General features: G+C 42.2%; 1 protein-coding gene across 1 annotated transcript in view; it reads right to left on the reverse strand.

Moving 5' to 3' along the window:
* Positions 1–287: 287 nt before the first annotated feature.
* The window catches only part of LOC111959564 (collagen alpha-3(VI) chain), a 41,463-nt gene continuing 18,837 nt past the window's right edge, over positions 288–22,913 (reverse strand). The window contains exons 13-43 of the mRNA XM_070437766.1: positions 22,900–22,908; positions 22,506–22,577; positions 22,355–22,381; positions 22,180–22,224; positions 21,807–21,860; positions 21,621–21,683; positions 21,209–21,274; positions 20,912–20,965; positions 20,703–20,738; positions 19,744–19,806; positions 19,348–19,410; positions 18,449–18,511; positions 18,013–18,075; positions 16,813–16,863; positions 16,549–16,584; positions 16,241–16,303; positions 15,874–15,936; positions 15,282–15,314; positions 15,122–15,158; positions 14,407–14,912; positions 14,002–14,110; positions 12,976–13,677; positions 12,618–12,726; positions 10,123–10,178; positions 9,673–9,933; positions 9,161–9,244; positions 6,683–6,868; positions 6,184–6,234; positions 1,932–2,117; positions 1,049–1,165; positions 288–720 (exon numbers count right to left, since the gene is read on the reverse strand). Coding sequence (XP_070293867.1) covers positions 680–720; positions 1,049–1,165; positions 1,932–2,117; positions 6,184–6,234; positions 6,683–6,868; positions 9,161–9,244; positions 9,673–9,933; positions 10,123–10,178; positions 12,618–12,726; positions 12,976–13,677; positions 14,002–14,110; positions 14,407–14,912; positions 15,122–15,158; positions 15,282–15,314; positions 15,874–15,936; positions 16,241–16,303; positions 16,549–16,584; positions 16,813–16,863; positions 18,013–18,075; positions 18,449–18,511; positions 19,348–19,410; positions 19,744–19,806; positions 20,703–20,738; positions 20,912–20,965; positions 21,209–21,274; positions 21,621–21,683; positions 21,807–21,860; positions 22,180–22,224; positions 22,355–22,381; positions 22,506–22,577; positions 22,900–22,908 — 3,369 coding nt within the window. The 3' untranslated portion in view covers positions 288–679. The remainder of the gene's footprint in view (positions 721–1,048; positions 1,166–1,931; positions 2,118–6,183; positions 6,235–6,682; positions 6,869–9,160; positions 9,245–9,672; positions 9,934–10,122; positions 10,179–12,617; positions 12,727–12,975; positions 13,678–14,001; positions 14,111–14,406; positions 14,913–15,121; positions 15,159–15,281; positions 15,315–15,873; positions 15,937–16,240; positions 16,304–16,548; positions 16,585–16,812; positions 16,864–18,012; positions 18,076–18,448; positions 18,512–19,347; positions 19,411–19,743; positions 19,807–20,702; positions 20,739–20,911; positions 20,966–21,208; positions 21,275–21,620; positions 21,684–21,806; positions 21,861–22,179; positions 22,225–22,354; positions 22,382–22,505; positions 22,578–22,899; positions 22,909–22,913) is intronic.

The following is a 22,913-nucleotide window of genomic DNA, read 5'->3' on the forward strand; positions in this document are numbered from 1 at the left end:
GACGCTGAGAAATTGGTTGAACTCATTATATACACACTGCCAGGTAGGACTTGTGTTAACATCAGCGTGAACTCTGCAACTAGGAGAGTATTTGGCATGGTGAGGGAAAGTAAATTGGGGGATATATCAAATCAAATGTTATTCATCACATGCTTCGTAAACAACATGTGTAGAGTAACAGTGAAATGCTTACTTRCTTATTATATAGTGAAGTAAAATAAACCTATGATGAGCCTTTCAAAGTCATTGTGGACCTGTGTGTGAATGTGAGTGTGTGTGTGTGTATGTGTAAATAACAATTTATTGATCATCTCTGTCCCAAGATGTTCATACACATACATTTGAATTATAAAACCTTATTCTCATGAGTTTATTATTTTATGAAAACATATGGTGTAACTGTTGCAGAATTTTACATTACAAACACTGGAYGTACTCTGCAATTCCATCAGAGAAAACAAAAAAACCCTATGTAGCACCAGTAGGAAATATCATGCAGCAAAAATTGTGTTGCTTTCATTTTGTGAAAAAGACTACTTCAAGATTGTTTTTGMTCAAATCCTGTTCATGGAATCCAGTGCAGCCACCTTTCCTTTGGTATAGCTTTTCTTTGGCCATTTTAGTTGGTTTTCTTCCGAATCTCAGAAGAGGAATGCGTTGACAATGAATCAAWGTCCTCCTATGTTCGTATTGCGGCAATGACTCCTTGGTTGACAGGTGCTGTCGGTGAAAAGCAGGGAAGAAGACAGACATGATTTCAAAAAATAAACCAATTCTCCCTGCATTTTGGAGTTTCCCTTATTTGATCTTGTTCTGAGGGCAGGTCTACCTCGACTGCAGAAATAAATGTGATTGGTTAACGTTAGTCATGAAATGTGACWGGTTAAGTTTAGACACGTAATCCCAATTGGCTAAGGTTAGGGTTAGGTGTTGGGTTAAGTTTATAAAATAMATGTTATTGGTAAAGGTTAGGGGTTGTGGTAAGATTCGAAAGAGCAACTTTGCATATAGAAMACTTTGTTACGCCCCCATTCTACCACCAACCTACCACCGAGCGAGCCTTTTCTTCTCTTTCCTTTCATTCTCACTCGTCGCTGTGAGTGCCGCTCGGGGTTTGCACGGCTTTCATCCAACCAATCCCATGCCTTTTGCCCTCGAGGCAGAGCTGCCCTCAGGACAAGATTGAAGGAAAACTCCACTGAGCATTTATTTACACATACAGAATATTTGCAATAGCATGTCTGTCCTTGAGAAATTAGTTTTAGGTGGATTGACAGATGGAACATCTCTCAGCAACGGGTATGGCTGAAATAGCCGAATCCACTCATTTKAAGTGGTGTCCACATACTTTTTTATATATAGTGTAGATCTAACTACAAGGAGGTGAGTAGACAGTCAACGGTTAGATTACTAGATAAATACACAGAGTATACGAAACATTACGAACACTTTCCTAAAATGGAGTTGCATTTTGGGTGGTGGACCAGTCTTGATAGACACGTGAAACTGTTGAGTGTGAAAAACCCAGCAGCGTTGCAGTTCTTGACACAAACTGTTGCACCTGGCACCTACTACCACACCCGGTTCAACGGCACTTAAATCTTTTGTCTTTCCCATTCACCCTCTGAATGGCACACATACACAATCCTTATCTCACTTGTTTCAAGGCTTAAAAATCCTTCTTTAACCTRTCTCCTCCCCTTCATCTATACTGATTGAAGTGGATTTAACAAGTTCTTAATGTTTKGTATACTCAGTGTTTACAGACCGACGACTAAATAGATGGACATAGACAGTTCGACAGACACCAGCAACTAAATATAATTATTGTACAAATAGACAGACTAGATGAAAGAATGGAAAAATAGATGGACAGGCAATAGCAGAGACAGACAAAGACACACACAGATATGATGACTAGCTAGACCCACCTGCTTTTCCACAGGCCTTCTCACACTCCTCTTGAGTTTCGAAGCGATTCTGGTTGCCGCCACAGCCTCCGTACCAGAAGCGTGAGCAGCTCTTGCTGAGTGCATCGTAGTGCCACTTGAGAACAAACTTTGCGCATGCGCCTTCCTCTTTGGGGAGCTGACAGATTTTCACTCCTGTCAAGGCCGCTGTGAGGGAGACGAGAATAGGCAGGCCAATGAATATGTGTCCGACAGGGTTCGAAAACCAGGGTTAAGCCGTTTAGCCAAAGCCTATGCATTGTGCACATAGCAAAGCAAGGACACCGCAGAACACGTGCTCTGAAAAGGTACACTGTTAGGATATAATACAATGGTGTAGCTAAGGACATGTTTTTGCAGGTGTAGTGTGTACAGAACATGTTTCATGCAGTGGGAATGAAAATCGAATGACATCCAACGTCAATAAACATGTKGTCAGTTTTTGTTTGTGGAGACATGTTGGAATTCATTTCAGGATAACACAAAACAGTGACATCTGTTATCCATTGACGTGACATCTGTTTATGTTGAATATTTGTCCACGTGTTTTTGGGGATGCCTGTATGATCCAATAGTTGTTCCAATAGGGTATTAATTGTAACATAATAGAGGTGAATATGATATACAACTTGAGAGAAAGCACTCCCCACCACAAGCCATTCCTTCTACAAACTCAAGATCTCGAATATAGTTTACAGTACTACAGATCATAATAAGAACTCTCTGCCGCCCATTTAGACCAAGACCTAGGAAAACTAAGTCTGACAGTGAACCACATAATCAGGCTCATTGATGCAAAGTTCACTAGTCCAAAACACAATGAACCCTGCAAAGAATAGCCCTCTTCATTAATTTGCTCCACGCTTATGACTTGGCCCAGTTTCAGGGAAGACTAAAGTTTAACTTTTCCTTTCTCCATGCTTGGCTTTTCACTCATTCCATACTTCATTCAGAGGCAATGGAGGGTTTTTTGCCAGACACAAAGGGGATCTTTGTTTGCAAAGTGAACACAGACCGAGGAAATTGTGTTACGCAATGTATATGACCTGCTACAGTAGAGTTTATATATCAGGGTTTTCCACGGATCTGGGCAAGAGGACCGAATTTAAATCATGTTTCAGTTGAGAGTCAGGGTTGCCTGCCTGAAACCTAGACATGTTGGTTTAGGAGGAAATGCTTTCATGTTTATGTCAGCTGAACCGCAAAGCATTTGGATGACGCACTAAACAGCGATCAAAGACGGTCATATGTTCTACAGAGGTAGTTGGAATGGATCAGGCTGTAATGTATTAAGATGAGAGACCACAACTAAATGTGAGGCATGTTTTTTCCACCATAGTCTGAGAATAGTGGTCCTTTGTAGCTCAGTTGCTAGAGCATGGTGCTTGTAATGCCAGGGTAGTGGGTTTGATTCCTGGGACCACCCATGTGTAAATTGTATGCACTCATGACTAAGTTGCATTTGATAAAAGCATCTACTAAATGGCATATACACTGAATGTACAACACATTAGGAATATTGAGTTGCACCCCCTTTTGGCCTCAGAAAAGCCTCAATTCGTCGGGGCATGGACTCTACAAGGTGTCAAAAGCATTCCAAAGAGATGCTGGCCCATGTTGACTCCAATGCTTCCCACAGTTGTGTCAAGTTGGCTGGTTGGATCTCTACTCCGAATAGCTCGTTCCATCTCATTCCACAGATGCTCAATTGGATTGAGATCTGGTGACTGGGAAGGCCACTGCAGTAATCTAAAGTCACTGTCATTTTCGTGGAACCATTCCTGSACAATCCTAGCGTTGTGGCATGGGGCATTATCCTGCTGAAAAAAATCTATTTGTAGATGGATACACTGCTGCCATGAAGGGATGCACCTGGCAATGATGTTCAGATATCCTGTGACATTCAAACGTTGCTCCACTTTTATCAAGGGKCCCAATGTGTGCCATGGAAACATATCCCACACCATCACACCACCAACTTGCAATGTTGACAYGCGGAACGATGGATGCATGTACTCGTGTGGTTTTCTCCATACCCTAGTCCTCYCATCAGCATGAAACAGCAGGAACCGGGATTCATCAGACCAGGCAATGTTTTTACAAAACTCCAGTGTCCAGTGTTTTCGTTCCTTAGCCCACTGCAACTGCAATTCCTTGTTTTTTGCTGAAAAAAGTGGAACTATGTAAGGTCGTGGGCTGCCATACTGCTTTTGTGTCAAGGTAATCTTCTAMGGGTCTTTGGGCACCAATGTTGTACTGGACTGTCAGTTGACTAACTGTCTGTTGCTTTGTCAGCCTCTTTTGTCCTCTTTCATCAATGACCCTCTTCGACTACTGGCCTACCGTTAGCTGGGTGTCCTTTGGGTGGAGGACCATTCTTGATAGCAGATGGGAAACTGTTGAGTGTGAAAAACCCAGCAGAGTTGCAGTTCTTGACACAATCAAACCKGTGCGCCTGGCACCTACTACCATACCCTGTTCAAAGGCACTTAAATCTTGTGTCTTGCCCATTCACCCTYTAAATAGCACACACACAATTCCATGTCTGAATTGTTTCAAGGCTTACAAATCCTTCTTTAACCTGTCTCCTCCCCTTCATCTACACTGATTGAAGTGGATTTAAGAGATGACATCACCATCAAGGGATCATAGCTTKCACCTGGATTTACCTGGTCAGTCTATGTCATGGAAAGAGCTGATGTTACTAATGCTTTGTACACTCAGTGAATATTATATACTGAACAAAAATATAAAAGCAACATGTAAAGTGTTGGTCCCATGAGCTGAAATAAAAGATCCCAGAAATGTTCCCTACTGTACGCACAAAAAGCTTATTGCTCTCCAATTGTGTGCACAAATGTGTTTTGTTTACATCCCTGTTGGTGTTATCTTTGCCAGGATAATGTATCCACCTGACAGGTGTGGCATATCTTAAAGCTGATTAAAAAGCATGATCATTACACAGGTGCAGGGGACAATAAAAGGCCACTCTAAAATGTGCAGTTTTGTCACACAAAACAATGCCACAGATGTCTCAATTCTTCACAGAGCATGCAATTGGCATGACAACTCAAGAATGTCCACCACAGCTGTTGCCAGTTAATGTAATTTTAATTCCCCTACTATAAGCCGCCTCCAACATCGTTTTAGAGAATTTGGCAGTACGTCCAACTGGCCACACAACCACAGACCATGTGTAACCACGCCAGTTCAGGACCACATCCAGCTTTTTCACCTGCAGAATGTTTGAGACCAGGCACCCGGACAGCTGATGAAACTGTGGCTTTGCACAACCAAAGAATTTCTGCACAAACTGTCAGAAACCATCATCTGCATKCTCRTAGTCCTCACTAGGGTCTTGACCTGACTGCAGTTCGGCRTTGTAACCATCTTCAGTGGGCATATGCTCACCTTCGATGGCCACTGGCATGCTGGAGAAGTGTGCTCTTCACAGATGAATCCCGGTTTCAACTGTACCGAGCAGATGGCAGACAGCGTGTATGGTGTCATGTGGGCGAGTGATTTGTGCCCCATGGTGGCGGTGGAGTTATGGTATGGGCAGTCATAAGCTACGGACAATGAACACAATTGCATTTTTTCGATGGCAATTTGAATGCACAGAGATACCGTGACGAGATCCTGAGACCCATTGTCGTACCATTCATCCACCGCCATCACCTTATGTTTCATCATGGTAATGCACAGCCCCATGTCGCTAGGATCTGTACACAATTCCTGGAAGCTGAAAATCTCCCAGTTCTTCCATGGCCTGCATACTCACCAGACATGTCACCCACTGAGCATGTGTGGGATGCTCTGGATCGACGTGTATGACAGTGTGTTCCAGTTCCCGCCAATATCCAGTTCGCACAGCCATTTAATAGGAGTGGGACAACATTCCACAGACCACACTCAACAGCTTGATCAACTCTATGCGAAGAAGATGTGGTGTGCTGCATGGTGGTCACACCACATACTGACTGGTTTTCTGATCCACGCCCCTACCTGTTTTTTTTAAGGTATCTGTGACCAACATAAGCATATCTGTATTCCCAGTCATGTGAAATCCATAGATTAGGGCCTAATTGATTAATTTAAATWGACYRATTTCCATATAAAACCAGTCAGTATGTGGTGTGACCACCATGCAGCACAACACATCTTCTAACTCAGTAAAATCTATGAAATTGTTGCATTTATATTWTTTTCWGTGTATATTAATAGCTTTACTTACCGGGAGCTGGAAGGATCTCAGTCTGAAGCTGTTCCACTTGTTGCTGAGGTTCTGGTGATGTAGAATAGAAAAAAAAACAAGAGTTTCTGAAGTCAACCTTTTACCAACTGATCTACAACAACCCATAACACTTTAATTGAACGATATAGAGCTGTTTTTACACTGATAGCATGATATAATAGATGTTGTGTACAGTCATGATAGGTGACTTTGGTGTATGTCACATGAAATAACACTCAAGTAACAATATACAAAAGTACCACGGTTAGCTTATCAGCTAGCTAACCAGGTAGCATAGCTTATCAGCTAGCTAACCAGGTAACATAATATGCATTTACTTTCAAAAGCATGTCATTAGCTATCAGGACTGCTTAAAACAGCTGTTATCAAGCAAAAGACAGTCTACAATTGGCTACTTAGTTAGTTTGTCAAATTAGACCAGTCAGGTGCAAAGAGCCTCTACAAGCTTTCAGAAAACCTGGCAACAAGGACCACTCACCTGACCTCATGCAGCGTTTCAAGCACTGGGATTCAGTCTCGAACCTATTGCCATTGCCTTCACAACCACCGTACCAGAACTGGGTACAGATCCCATTCTTTCTGTCAAAGAACCACTTAGCCTGATGGTTTTTGCACGCCAATCCAGGGTCAAAGTCAAGAGAGCATGGGTCTGTGAGCTCGTTAGCTAGAACATGCAAAAACAAGACCAGTCACAAGAGGGGTAAGAGAGAAGAGAGAGGTATTAGTATGGTTAAGATGAACATCACCCATCTAAAAGCATATTTGAGTTACTGTGAGCCAGTTGTCAGCCATCACTAAACAGTAAGTAATTAATATGTAATGAAATTGTTAATGGCTAGAAGTGTTTGAAAAGTGAAAGCAGAACATTTGTTAGGAAATGAAATGTATCTCATTGCTGGTAAATGAAACTCGTGAAAATCAATTAGTAGGACGATTGCACATTACAGTGGTTGAACATCTGCAATTAATATTGTGAGTAGTTTTGAACAGTAAATTGTTCATTGTGAGTCGAGTGGAAAAGGTAGGAGTTGTACAGGAGCATAGGTTTCTATTGGTGAATTGTTGAGATGAAAGAATAATAGYCATATTCAATAAACTGCTCTTCCATTAACGATGTTGCTATCAGAGTTAATATATGTTAATGTTAGTACATTTTAGTAATTKATTAGGTCTGTGGCTGTGCGATCTCCGTGATATGTAGCGAAACCACCATCTGTWCTTAATCCTGTTGAGCCAACTCCACAAGTACCTCTCGGGTAATGCTGAGAAAGTACATGAATTGATCGACAGTCTTGGACTCAGGCGTACCTGTCAAAACCACCCTACGATAAAGTCCTTTCTGCTTTGCACATKACATAGTGCTAGTATRGCATGTTCCTATTGACAAYCAGCACAMCAGTTTTCAGCTTTGCTAACATAACTGCAAAAGGGTTTTCTAATGATCAATTAGCCTTTTAAAATGATCAACTTGGATTAGCTAACACAATGTGCCATTGTAACACAGGAGTGATGGTTGCTGATAATGGGCCTCTGTACGCCAATGTAGATATTACATAAAAAATCTGCCGTTTCCAACTACAATAGTCATTTACTACATTAACAATGTCTACACTGTATATCTCATCAGGTTGATGTTATTTTAATGGACGAAAAAAAAGGCTTTTCTTTCAAAAACAAGGACATTTCTAAGTGACCCCCAAACTTTTGAATAGTAGTGTATTTATATAATATATACAGTATATATCATATGACATGTACATAGATCATGAATATATACAGTATGTCTATAATCAAAATATCAGCAGTCACTATGACAACTATTGTAGATGACCTCACCTCTTAGCTATTACTACCTTATGTGTCTACCATATGGGAACACTTGCAGTGGCCTCACGCCAAGGCTCAACATGTGAGCAATAAATCTTCATCAATGGAGTTCTTTTCCACAAGACATTTTAGACTTTGTAGGTTTTGCRCTGAAAAATAGCCTGCAGATATTGCAGGTTTACAGCTCTGATGGCCCTGCAACCTATTTATTTTAAGACAGTTTTCGGGTCTCTCACTGTAAAAGCTACAGGCACTAAAATAACACTGACGATATTGTCTTGTCAGTGAACAGTTCTGTTGTTTATCAAGTAACATTCTCCTCTGGACTTCTTGGCTCCACACTGAGTTTACACAATTTGATTTCCATGATATAGACTGACCAGGTGAAATCTATGATCCCTTATCGATGTCACCTGTCAAGAACTACAACGCTGCTGGGTTTTTCATGCTCAACAGTTTTCCATGTGTATCAAGAATGGTCCACCACCCAAAGGACATCCAACCAACTTGACATAACTGTGGAAAGCATTGGAATCAACATGGGCCAGCATCCCTGTGGAACGCTTTCGACACCTTGTAGAGTCCATGCCCCGACGAATGGAGGCTGTTCTGAGGGCAAAAGGGGGTGCAACTCAATATTAGGAATGTGTTCCTCATGTTTTGTACATTCCGTGTATATTAAAAGCACATTTGTTCTTTTCTTTAAGGCCCACTCTGATATTTACAGACGTATTTCATATTTTAAACTAATTATATATGAGTGGGCTTTTAACTTGAAAATGATGGAGCATCATTCGTGATAAGGCTTAATGTGCTTTGAAGAGTGATGCTGCTCAATACTGTTGGATTAATTGTGGTAACAACAATGCGGTCAATGAAAATCCAAWCACAATGAATTCTCATTAGAGACCATTAGATAGAAACAAAGGGGAACGCTTCTCAAAAGTAGAGGCGGGCCCTTTTTGAGTTTGAATTGCAAGTTCCCACGGGACAAATCAATTGTCCTCAATGCCTAATAAATCAGCTAACTGTTTAAAGAAAACCTGGTTTAAAWCACGCCGACCATCTTTCTCGCTCACACACACACGAATACACACGTGCMCACACACACACGACAGGTGTCACTYACCAATCTCTGGTTTGTCCAGTGGTGCAGTGGCTATGATACCAGTCACCTCCATGGGAGCAGCGACCTTATGCTCTGCTGCTGCTTCTGTCCAATCAGACATTACATAACAATGGTCAGTGGATTCAGTTAAAACAATATTTATGGATGTTGTGTGGCTTGTCTGCCAACAGGTGACTTGTTTTGTTTTGTCTTACATTACAAAAAGGAACAAATTCCAATGAAATATATGAACGCCAAGAAGATATTGACGAAACAGGAAAAGCCCCTATAATCATTGCTTGGATGTTCCACAACAATAAACMAAAAGTMATTTCATTATCATAATAACAATGAATCTGAAATTGTATTTTTCCAAATAATAAAGGCCTACTGTACAGTATACACATAACTATCAATCACTCTGGCGAAACTGTGATCATTGACTATGGATTTCAGGTTGACATCACCATTGCAGAGTAAAACAGGTAACCTAAGCACACCAGACAATCACTGTGGTGTGTTCATGGACTTACTGGTGGTAATAATGCCTTTGTGTACGGCCGCAACGTGGCCCTGGGCGGTGTGTGTGGTCACCRCGGCGTGGTAGGTCTGGGCGCTCTCCAGGCCGCCTACAGTGAGCTCCGTGCCTGTCACATTCCTCCTCAGCACCAGTGTGTGGTCGCGCAGGCGCGTCACCACCACCTCGAAGTAGGCTATGAGCTTGGGGTCCGGGCTGGCCCAGCGCAGGGTCAGGGCACTGGAAGTGGCATTGGCTACGTGCAACTCCTCTTGGTCTAGTGGTCAAACCGGGTGGTATTTACATACACGCAAAAATAACACACAAGCAGACAATAAAATCACAGTCAAAAAACAAAACACACACATTGACAATTGATTAGTCTTTGAACCACCACGGGAAATGGGGATTGATTTATTGAACTGGATGTAAACCCTGCTATTTCATTTTATATTTCATGTCTTACCKTTGTGCTTTCTTGGATGGACTGCCTGGTGATTTTCATGGTGTTTTTGATGTTTCCTACACATAGARTGGATTATTGACACAGAATATATAAGATTCTACCAGTGGAGGCTCMTCAGAGGAGGAAGGGGAGGACCATCCTAACACAGTGAATTTCAGAAAAATGTAATATAATGAAACTTTAAAAAAGTTATCCTTTTTAGATAAAACTATACGAAATATATGTTGCCAAATACCTGATTAAAACACACTGTTTTGCAATGAATGTCTACAGTAGTCTCAACAGCACCCTCTAGGGTAGCACCATGTTGTAACCGGAGGACAGCTATTTTCCATCCTCCTCTGGCTACATTGACTTCAATAGAAAACATATATTGCTCATGCTGCTCACCCCCTTCCACAGACCTATGGTAATTAGACGACTTCCAGACAACATCCTCCAACCAATCAAAGCCTTTGCAGTATGAACTGACATGTTGTCAATCCAATCAAAGGATCAGAGAGTGAACTTACTCTCTGAAAGTACTATGCATGTGTTAACCACACATGCATAGTACTTTCAGAAGCTGTGGAAGCTTGGTGAGTTGGTGACATTGTTGGACAGATTGAGAATGAGAGTTGATTTTTGGGGGGATATTATTCAATTCAAATTAGGAGATGGAGGAGGTAGAATATATATTGTTTTCTTGGTTTTAGAACTTTATTTTTGTAACTTTAGTAGCAAGTAGTTAGCTAGCTAGCTACCAGAGTGCAGTTTTCTCTGCCAGAATGGCTAGCTAACGCTAATGACAATGACGTGGATTTCTTATTGAAGAACCCCTTTCGTGCCCAGATCAGTTTCAAGCTTCTGGAWAAAACCTGCATCGAWCATGTAATGGATGAAGGTCTGCATATTCCAACAGCGCAACACAACAAGAAGGTAAGAAGAAACAGGGATACAGCATTTTGGGGCATGTAAGAGTTGGCCATTGTAAACAATGGCTCGTTGCGGGATGAAGCAAGGGGGCACMRTGAGAGGGAAAGTTCCGCTAACAAGGGCAACGATAAGGAGCTTGCAAAGATAATTGCACATTACGATGCTTTACTTGGTGAACATATGGACGTTTCTACTGTCTTCTCTGGATTGTCAAAATCAWTTCAGAATGATTTGAAAGCTTCCATTGCATCAACTATTGAAAGTGGCAAATGGATGAGACCACAGACATCAGCTGTCACTCACAGTTAGTTATCATCAAGTATGTGGATGATCAGGGCTTCATTCAGGAACGTTTGTTGGGCTACTTTCAAGTGTCAAGTGGGTGAAATATGCAGTCTGTTTGACTTTGTTAATTCTTAGATGTCTGCGTTTAACTTCATGGARAACCTTGCTGCCCAAACCTATGATGGCACTACTGTAATGGAATKAACTAATCTTCTATTTSTATTTACTTCTAAGTTCSKCCTGTTCCCTGATTAAGAGGGCATGACCACTCCACCTCCAGTGTCAACTCTTTGATATGAACAGAAGCCATGTCTCATATGCCCTCTCATCCACTGGCACATTSAATGTTTCCATTCCAAGCCCTGTGAGTAGCCCTGTCATTTTTCTCTCATTACTGTACGTAGAGTCAATCACATAGACAAACACATTCACATTATTACACATCATGCGCGACACTCGGAGGATCGTGTCTGTCTCCTGGTGCACCTGTCTGTCTGTCTGTCTGTCTGTCTGTCTGTCTGTCTGTCTGTCTGTCTGTCTGTCTGTCTGTCTGTCTGTCTGTCTGTCTGTCTGTCTGTCTGGTCTGTCTGTCTGTCTGTCTGTCTGTCTGTCTGTCTGTCTGTCTGTCTGTCTGTCTGTCTGTCTGGTCTGTCTGTCTGTCTGTCTGTCCTGTCTGTCTGTCTGTCTGTCTGTCTGTCTGTCTGTCTGTCTGTCTATTAAACATTTTAAAATATAGAATTTGTTACCTAATCCTTGTATCCAGCATTTCCACACCTTGGGCAAATGCATGATTCTCGACATCATTCACATCAATGATTTTACTCCTTGCTTGGACAAACTCATTCTTAGCTCTTTTTTCTAACTGTGTTGTGTTATTGTTGTTTGTCTTCTCAGTCAAATCCTGTCCTGCCCTCAGTGGAAGAGTTGMGCTCTTCTCCAACACCACCCATCCGTGAYGAGCCTGTCCTGCACTGAAGCCTCTGAACACCTCAACCCCTGTCCTACACTGAAGTCATGCCTCTGAACACCTCAACTCATGCCTCAYACCCTCATTCAATCACCTCTGTGATCCCTTCCCAACACTGTAAGGAACCTTCTCATTCCCTTTCCCCATTATATTTTACTACAAATGTCTTTATTAATTGTTTTAGGTAAAAAATAATTGGTCTTTGACGATGCCGTGCGTCTCCAGCCTCTGACTTCTACCAATACATAAACTATAGTGATTTACAATCATGATGAACAATGTCATAATAGGATACAAATGTATCATGTAACATGATCTGAATACTCACTCTTGGCTGTGGTGTGATTTGGGGAAGGGGAACTTGGGGAATGGCTGGTCACTCTGGTACCAATGACAGTTTTTGGAGACTTCAGGGGACATGTAGAAAGCGTTCTCAACTGCAGACACAAGAGGAAAAGGACAATCTTCACCTATGGTGTCGACCTGACTAAAAGGCCATTACAACGTTTGTAAGTGGTTTCCACAATGTCAACCTGAACGACTGTCAATGTGTCAACCAGTATGTGSATTCAAACTAATTATTGAATTAGCTTTTTCTATGAAAAGCCTGTTATCAGTGAATAAAAGGTGGACATAAGTCTAACAGGTACTCAAAAGACGGCAACAGTGTGAAATAAAGCACTTACTGCTGAGATACTTGGGCAGCAGTCGGCCAAAGTTCTGAATGTGTTTGTCGTAGAAGTGCGAGGTGCTGGTCARCCTCTTGAAGAAGACGTCGGAGGGCTCACTGGCCATGCGCATCATCACGCGGGCGTCCCCAGCACTCAGCTTCTCGCCAACGCCCAGGATGACCAAGAAATAGCCCTTGCACTTGGCYTCGGTGGCCACGGCAACCAGCCGCTCCTCATCCTCCTCCACTGGGCCTGTCACGAACAATGTCAGCACCTTGAGGTCACGCTGGTGGGGCGCCCTTTCAAACACCTGCTCCACCGTGTGCTCGATGGCTGCCGCCAGYGCCCGCCCACCCTCCAGTTGGGGCGTTTTGTCCAGGAGGAAGTTGCGGATGTCTTGGGCCGAGCGGTGGTCGGTCAGGCCCACGTCCACGCGGATTGGCGAGCCGCTACTGTTGCGCAGGAACTCGTAGGGTGCCTGCTGGATCACAGCCACACGGGCGTGGTGGATGGATGCCATAGGGTCTGACGAGACTTCAAGCTGCTCTACAATGTGCGCAACGTAGCGTTTAATCTCGGTGAAGACAGTGGGGTAGGTGGTCTCGGAGCTGTCCATGATGAAGGCCATGTCAATGTCCACGTCGGTGGTGGAGGACCTCCTGTCTCTCGACTGCTGAGGGGGGACGTAGTCACAAATTTGGTCTGGAGCGCAGGAGTCTGGAGAATAAATGAACACAGAAATTRTCTCAGGCGTTTTGGCTTYCATTATGTCTTACTGGRTTTGTTTGGAAAGCTACTTTTGTTTGGTATGCAACTGTCAATGGCACCAAGAGGCAATGTGCATCCAATAAGCTTACAATAGAAGAACTATGATCAGAAAGAAAGTGTGGACAAATCAGTTACACAATCATAAATAAATTCAAAATGTAGAACACAAGAACACAAGAACACACGTCTTGGGTGTTGAATATAAATGTAAATAACAATTCAATGCAGCATTTGTGTGAAGTCAATCTCTGAGGATATGAGAWAAGCTCTTACCCAGGCAGATGTGGCAGCTCATGACCTTTTGGATAGCCGAGTTGTACTGTGCACTTCCGGGATTAGGCAGTACGATCACCTGACCCAGTGCTGACCCAGTGTTGTTCATCTGACACACAGGGAGGAGGCAATGGCAATTCAAAAACATGGCCAGGTCAGCTGACAATAAGACATCTCTGTAAATTCATGTTTAAGTGTTGTACACTGCTTTCAGGTACCAGAGCAATAGCTACATTCCAATATCTATACTTTCACATTGCATGCCAATATATATTTTTCTTCTAAATACTATGGTAGTGTAGATAATGGAGCACAGCCAAAAGTATTCCCTACTTTGTATTTTGGTATCAGAGCAAAACTTTTACCCTGTGTAAGAGGGGTCTATTTCTGCATCCTTTATATTACCTTCAGGGCTCTGGTGAGCTGGCCATCCTCTTTGTTGACCAGGAACACCGAGGCGATGCCGGAGTCGTAGAGACGGAGGGCCGCGGCGCTGACCGCCCGCTGATCCTTCACTGGCCCGTTGACAAAGAATATGGCCACCTTCCTCATGAGGAAGCCGCTGCGCACCCTCTTGAAGGTGTTCTGCGCCAGGAAGTTCATGGCCGTCTCCAGGCTGCGCTGTTTGCGCGTCTGTAATGCCTGCAAGCCTTCCACGCGCTGCACCAGGGAGCGGCGCTTCAGCGCATCGGCAAAGCGGATCTCGGTGGTCACCTCGTTGTTGTAGAGGGTGAGGGCCACGCGGGCACCGCGTGGGCAATTGCTCTCGGAGATGGTGATGTTGCCGACCAGACGGAGCACGGCGTCACGCATGTTGTTGAATGCCGGCCGACCCACGCCRTCTGAGGCGTCCAGGGCGAAGGCTAGCTCAGTGGGGTAGAGAGGGCACTCCTGTTGACCATAGCAGCAAGCTGAGAATAAAATGAAAAAGAAAACAAGTTTTAGGGCCTTTCGTACTCAAATGTCATTTTTTTTTGAGGGATGTCGTTTATGCAGTGTGTATCTGAGGTGGTTTTACATGACATACGGTTGTGGGTGCCCCGACCGCCCCTTCTAGTGCCAATTAATACATTAAATATGGTATATTACATGGTGATCAGTGTAAGAATTTTATACTTACGACAGTTGTCTCTGATTTTCTTCACAAGGTCACATTGCTAAGGAGAAAACGGACAATTTMAAACCGATGTTAAGACATTGTACAGTACATATTCCACACATGTAAACTTTGGTCAATTTTCCTATACAAAATGTCTTCTGTCTGATAAATGGATTCCTACCACAACGCCAGGTCCTCTCGGTCCTTTCTGGCCCTGTGGGAAGACAAACATTAGAGTTGAACAGATGGACACAGCTGGAAGGAGACAAARCACYAGGCTACTTTCTCAGGCCTGGCACCRCTCCAGATAACAACACCATTATYTGTGTCCATTATATAAACAATGAATGGTTTGTAATGACGTTATATACAATACATATGCTACTTGGCAAACCTCCAAAGACTGTGAATGTTACAAAATTATGTATGGTGATTTTATAATGTGACATTATGTGGGAGGTCATGATATTTAATTTTATGGGTAAATATAGATAGCCTCTTCCTAGAGCTGAATTAAACTGCTAACAATGTCTTAGACTATAAAGTCATGACTATGAATATCTATACAGTTATGGATTATTATGCAGAGCCAAGGAGAGAATATATGGTTTATAAAGTGTTGTGAACACATGCGGCTGGTTTCCTGGATCCAGATTAAGCCTGGATTTAAATGCATTATAAGTGGAGAATCTCAATTGAAAGTGCTTTTTAGTCCAGGACCATGATTAAATATGGGTCTGAGAAAGGGACCCACTGTAAAAGTCAGTGCTTACATAAGGCCCGGGGTATCCAACCTCTCCCTTTTGACCCGGAGTACCGATTTCCCCTGAAACACCCTAGAACAGCAATAAAATAGCATTAAAAGTCAGATTAAAAAATKTATTTTGTATGATTTCATTCCAAATGTATGCATCAATTTACCCATACTGTATGGTACACTCTACCTTGATATTTTTACATTTCTATTTGGTAATTTAGCAGACACTCTTAGCCAGAGTGACTTACAGTCAGTGCATTCAACAAAGGTAGGTAAAACAAACACATATCACAGTGGTTGTTTTAGTTATATTATCAGTTAAGAAACACCCATAGCACACAGCACCCCTCATCCCAGTCTCCCACCCCAGCTAAAGCACTCACCCTCTGGCCACGGTTTCCTATGGGTCCTGGTCCGCCATTGTTTCCTCCATCACCTGCCGCTCCCTGTATGGTGACAGAAACATCAGTGTAGGAACTGTCACATGGAACACTAAGACAGACACCTATCTGAATTTTTTKAAATGCTAATTTTCATTTTTGTTGCAAAACAAATTGGAGAGACTACTCTCTACAGACAGATCATATTTCCACCTGAGATCATTTGAGTGAAACAGTGCGCTTTTCTTCATTTCAGCAAWCCTTGAATTGAACTGAGTAAGCTGTGACAGTGATGATGTACTTGACATTACCTTTGGTCCTGGGAATCCTGGGAAGCCCTCATCACCCTGTAAGGAAGACACTTGTCAGTTCATTTGAGCATGGGTTGATGATGGCAATTTAAGATAACATCATGCAAGCTCATTAAAACATAGAACATTGATGTATTGATTGATTGGTTGAATTTGTTGGATATTAGTGATTGCATTAATTATGTAGGTGCAGATGGAACTAGTACAGATGAATATGAGGGACAAACAGACATATTGTATTTTGTCAAATGTACGATTATTTACCTTTCTTCCTTTGGGCCCTGCGATACCAAATCCATCCCGACCATCTTCGCCCTGTAAGAAGAGAACACTGAGCTTACCGCAAAGCGAATGACCCAATCTTAGTTAACAGTACCATGTGTGCTAAACAATGAACAATGTCACTATGTACAAGCTGACCGGGGTTCAAATAGTATTAAAAATCGTTCAAATACTTTAGCTGTGCTTGATTGAGCTTGCCTGGCACAAATGAATGGCCCAATGGTATGGTTCCARAAGTGCAAACCCCACCCATCTGGCACTCCAGGCAGACACAAGCAAACACTCAATGAAAGCTGTGAAATACTATTTGAACCCAGGTCTAATGTACAGACTGAGATAATAGTTGAGAAGTAGAGCTGTATGCACTGATCTACACTGATCAATACAGTACCAGGACACTATGCACCAGTACCGTGACCTAAGTCACTGCATTGGAACAGATCACGTAAGAAGCTAATGAAACGAGACAGAACGTACGAGCCCTTCAGTAAAATGATACCAGTTAAGAGATTAGAGACACATGCTCCAGGTTCTAAGAAGTGAGAGGAGTTCAGAGACAGACATAAATCTTGCTGCTCTTTGAACTGGCCGTGACTATGAGGTCCAGATTGCCATTAGAAGACCCAAGAGACTGGAGCATGTCTAAAGTTGACTACTTGCACATTCCCTCTCATGGATTAGGTTAACAAAACTTAAGCATGGATTTCTGTCTTACCTAGTCCATAGACTGCTTACAGGGTAAATAAACCAATGTATACATTTGTAATTTGGGTGTAATTTGGGTGATGGACACTCCCTACAACCAATGTTTATTCCTTACTTACACTATGCTAAAATCTGTGGTGGGGAGTGTACAAGTGCACACTTCAGGAGAAGAGTAGAGAATCTGTGTCTCACACTGTCACAAGCCTGGGCTCATATTAACGAAATGTCATAGGGCTASAAGAGAAACAATTCATCTCAGAAATGTATCCACTAAATAGGATAAGAAGGGGAAAAGAAGATTCGAACTCCAATAACATACTGTAAGTTATGATATATTGCACTTGTGTATTTTTATTGTATCATCTCWATGTATGTAGACCTCATGTAGTCTACGATCTGATTAATAGTCAGTCTGTTTGTTAATCTTCCCKAGGTGTCAATTGTGTTGAGCTGACWGAATGTGATGTAATGACTTACAGGCTCACCACGAGGTCCCAGAGGTCCCACGATGCCTTTTGGTCCGGGCTCTCCTGGCTCACCCTATAACGATACAGATATACAAAGAATGAGAAGCAGAGAGAGGGAAAGAGAGAGAGGAGAGAGAGAGTTAGAGAAAGAGAGAGAAAGAGAGAGAGAAAGCACACTTCGAAAAAACATTCCTTCTGAGTCGCGCAGAGATTTCCTCCAGATTTAATTGCATTCACCCCCGTTACTTGAAGTAAATTTGACACAGGGCCTGGAAGTTTTGTTAGGGATCATTCTGTGTTGACTCTAATAGGCCGTGTATGTGTGTCCAGTAACGGGAGAGTGGGAGGCTTAGGCCATTGTGAATATACTGTAACCTAAACAAGGCTGGGATGACTGTGAGGCATAGGCTAGACTAGAGCGATGCCAATGATGATCAGTTCTGTACCTTGCGACCCAGAGCTCCTCTCCTGCCCTTGTCTCCGGGGGTTCCCTGGGCTCCTCCTGGACCCTGGAATACAAACATAAACAAATCAGAGAAAATCTTCTCACCATTGACACCCATGGCACTGTCAGGTTACATCGATGCTGAAGCAACGCGTGTTGTCGTATGTCATGATTACAAAGCAGATTCACTCCTACAGACACTACATGTGAAATGTGCTCTAAGTGTCAGCATTTTTTTCCTGTATGTCAGCTGGGAGGCACATGYATCCATTTTGCCTGCGTTTCCTATAGAACATGTGCTACTTCTATCCAACCGCACATTGCTTGTGTTTACTGTGATTCCCAATTAGATGCCTTTTCATCAAGTTATATGGCGCTGTGCAGTACATCTCAAAGTCCAAACTTAAATGTCAACAGACATAAAAAACGTCTAATATCAAAGAGGACACAAAACCCTATGGTAATTCATCACTCTGTGGCACAAACAATTAGGTTAAAGATGACTGGTTAGATAGTTTAACTATAACTCGGACCAAAGTTTTAGGGGGTAACATTGGTAATGTTCCTTTGAGAACCCTACATATGTCCAATCTTTTGTTGTTGAGAATTTTTWASTTCGTCATTTCCACTTTAACACGTCAGACTTAATTTGCCCTAACGACAAATGTATCAACCCCTACAAAAAATKTCCATTAATTATAATCCACATAATACTTCACATTTCCTGTTGCTAAAGGATTATTTTTCTGCTGTAGCAAACTGAGTCAAATTAAGATCCCACATCTATCTGTATGTCTTGATACAAAGAAGAGACTGAGGTCTTAACATTGCTGCAGAACCTGCCATCACGGCAATATCAGAAGTGTGCCACATTTAAAATGGTGCTGGTAGTTCACGTACCCTTGGTCCAGGGTTCCCGTCCTCACCTCTGGTTCCAGGTGCACCGATTGGTCCAGCTTGGCCCTGAGTAGGACAAAGCATCACAAACACACGTCTACATCAGAGACTGGTCTCCTGTAGAATCAAAGTGACCAATAGATTTGGTGGATAAAAAATKGTGTTTCGTTTACAAAGTGAGTGTGATTTGAATCTGAAGTTCAACTGCCTGTTGGACTTAGTTCAGCCCCTYAGCTTCAGTATAAACATGGCTACTATGAAAGCCCATGTAATGACTGATACCAAAAAAAGTGTAATGACAGTAATAGATTTTTTGGCAAGGGACGATAAACATGCACAACACAAACTACACAATGTCCTGTCAACAAGTCTAGAAACACAGTGTATGGAGGCACTTACTCTGGATCCTCCGATACCAGGCTCTCCCTGCACACCATCACCTCCGGGTTTGCCAGGGTTTCCCTATGACATAGGAGAAACCCATGTCTCGGTTAAATACGGTATATGATTAGACCTCAGTAAACATGATCAGTTTATTGAGATTAGATGAAGTGAGTTTACTGTAGATAATTGAGTAGCGTATGTAAAGGACAGTCGCTAGCTAGATATGCTAAGTTTGATCATAGAAAGTAATGGAGAGGGGGATGCTAAGTCTGCTAATTATGATGGCCCCACACTACAGTACATGTATGTGTATTATGGGGGTGTCGGGTTCACCTAGGGGTCATGATAAGGGTTGTACCAAAATGTTTGATGTATTAGAATAATTGATTATACTTATGTTGTATTAATAGAAGGGGAGKGGTTATAAAACCCCTCCCCSTTACATTTATAAGGTCTTAGACTACAGATGAACAATATATATACATTATGAGGTTTTAATATTTTTCCAMAGTTGTTTTCTAATTCTCTCTTTCTGCCTCATTATAAAGAGGTCCCTCTGAGAAATTTGTGACTGTGAAGAAGGAGCTCTGCAGGGGAGTGAAGGAGATAAGACTAGTCAAACATTCCACAATAAATCAACTTTGGGGAGTGGACGTTTACTGCTAAGTTTTTAGATGACACTAAAAGCCATTGTTTATATGCCTTGGTAGGCAGGGTTTTGGTCTCAGGAGTAAAAAGGTAATGACGTAGGTATTGACATCACCAGGCTAGACTAACAGTGGCCATGATTTAAGTCTGATGACTGCATGGGAAGTGCTGTCAATATGCAGATAGCAATGGGTAATTTGGTGTGRAAGGGCTGGTTACCCTGATATCAGGCACAGTAATGCAGCCTGGTTATGCAACAATTAGGCCTGCTAATGCAAGGCATCAAGACTGGATATGTTCAGAGGTAAGGTTCAGGGTTCACTTACAGCTTGTCCAGGTGGGCCTCTTCTACCATCAGAACCCTAATACAATCCAAACAGGGAATAAATACATCATACAGACACAGTTATTACTGAGTTACCTCATAATGTGGTGGTGCATAGATAAGTGAACTATTCGGTATAAAGAAATATTAAGCCAAATATCAGATAACACCTTTTTTAGCATAAGAGAAGAAGAGAGAGAGTAGTCATACCGTCCTGCCTGGTTCACCGGGGCCTCCCTTCTTACCATCCTCCCCTGACTCTCCCTAGGATTCAAGACAAAGTACATCATCAATGACAATAACAGGAAGTGACACCGGTGAAAGAAACGTAGTGACGGCTTAAACAGGAAATGAGGTGTGAAGATGCTCACTCCTACTCACTGTGCAATTGCAAATCAGCACACAAAACATTAAGAATACAAGGAAACTTTATAGTTGATTTCCTATACAAACACTGTAATCCCCACAGGCAGTTAACACACTAGCTTGGTGAGAGGAAGATATTACCACTGGGCCGACATCGCCTGGGTCTCCTTTAGGTCCAGCCACATTGTTATCTTGACCTGTGGTTCCCTAGCAAACACAAAGCAAATGGAATCAGATTCAGAATCAGTTTGGCTGTTAATGATGTAGTACAAAATACTTTGTTGACTAGTTTGGTTGGTTTCTCTGTTATATCTACCATATGAATCCCAATGATTGGGATTCCTGCTATCATTATAAGGTMACACCAACTGAAGACTGAACCAGTATCAGTTTTTCCATCCCTGAACTAAATAATTCTGTATTGAAAACAAGCACTGATCTGTTGAGCAAGGCACTTAAACCTAATTGCTCATGTAAATCGCTAAATTACTGAAATGTAAAATGTAATCTGGAATAAGGCTGTACTGTATTTCAGATGTTAACAGATTCTTACAGGATCTCCTCTGATTCCTGTATCCCCGATGTCTCCTGCATGTCCTTTAGTTCCTTTGGGTCCCTGAACACAGAAACAAACATTTGTGAGTGGTAAGCACATCCGAATAATTAAAATGAATGAATGCATGGAAAAGTAGCCAAAAAATGATGTTTATGAGGTTGCAATGACCACATGAGGACTCACCATTCTCCCAGGGTTCCCTCTGTCTCCTGGGGGTCCAGCGACTCCACTCTTGCCCTGGTGGAAAGCAGTAAATCAGTCAGCCACACATTCAAGCGTGGTCTAAAAGTTAATCATAAGTCATTATATTCGCCTTTACTACTGTGGGTCTGTCTTGTAAGCGTAAGCATTCAAAGCTAGATTTACTGTACATTTTGCTATGTAAAGTTGTGGATTTAAGGGAGGATTTCAAAAGCACTTCTGACATGATGCCAATATGTCAAGATCTGTAACTGTTCACGTAAAGTTCTGTATGACCTTCCAACTTTAGGATACATTTTCAGCACATGCCATAGAAAAACAAATCTTATTGTAAAATAAACTACGCTTTTCTTACCTCTTCTCCGTTTATGCCATCCAGGCCGATCTCTCCATATTCCCCCTGACAGAAGACAAGGGTTATTGAGGGTAAATCTCATCACTAACATTTAAACAAGCTATTATGTGATCAACATATTATCAATTATCATTTGAAGTAAAGTATTGATTTTTCTATTGAAAAAAACCCTCACCTTTTCTCCAGAGTATCCACGACCACCCTGATCAATTGAGAAAAAGGAGATACATTCTTACATATTTTATGCAAAAAAGATATTACATTCTGTTTTGATTTCACATCAGTTAACCTATTGATTGATACAGTGGTGCTAAGTGGGTACTGACCTTGATGCCCCTCTGTCCAGGACAGCCCTGGAAACCTTGCGTTCCATTGACACCAGGAGGACCTCTGTCTCCCTGTCACACGAGGAGAAGAGAGAGAGATGTCCTGTTACACAACATTTACACTATATTGAATAGCATTGAGGTTGATGATGGTTGCCGTTCATCACCCTAGGGTGCTACCCATTGGTGGTGCAATGTGTATCAATGTGTTACAGCACTTTGAGTACTGGAAAGGCTCTATATTCTGTAAATCCAACTATTATTCTGTTTAAACTTCAGAGCAGGCGCATAGTGTGGCCTGAGGGTACAGTCTTACTAAAGAAGACAGGAAGAAAGCTGAACAGATATTTGTGAGGTTAAAGTTGTTTCAGATATGAACAGAATTCTGACTTACGGGTCCTCCCTCAT

This window comes from Salvelinus sp. IW2-2015, linkage group LG36 (genome assembly GCF_002910315.2).
Source record: "Salvelinus sp. IW2-2015 linkage group LG36, ASM291031v2, whole genome shotgun sequence".
Classification (NCBI taxonomy): Eukaryota; Metazoa; Chordata; class Actinopteri; order Salmoniformes; family Salmonidae; genus Salvelinus; species Salvelinus sp. IW2-2015.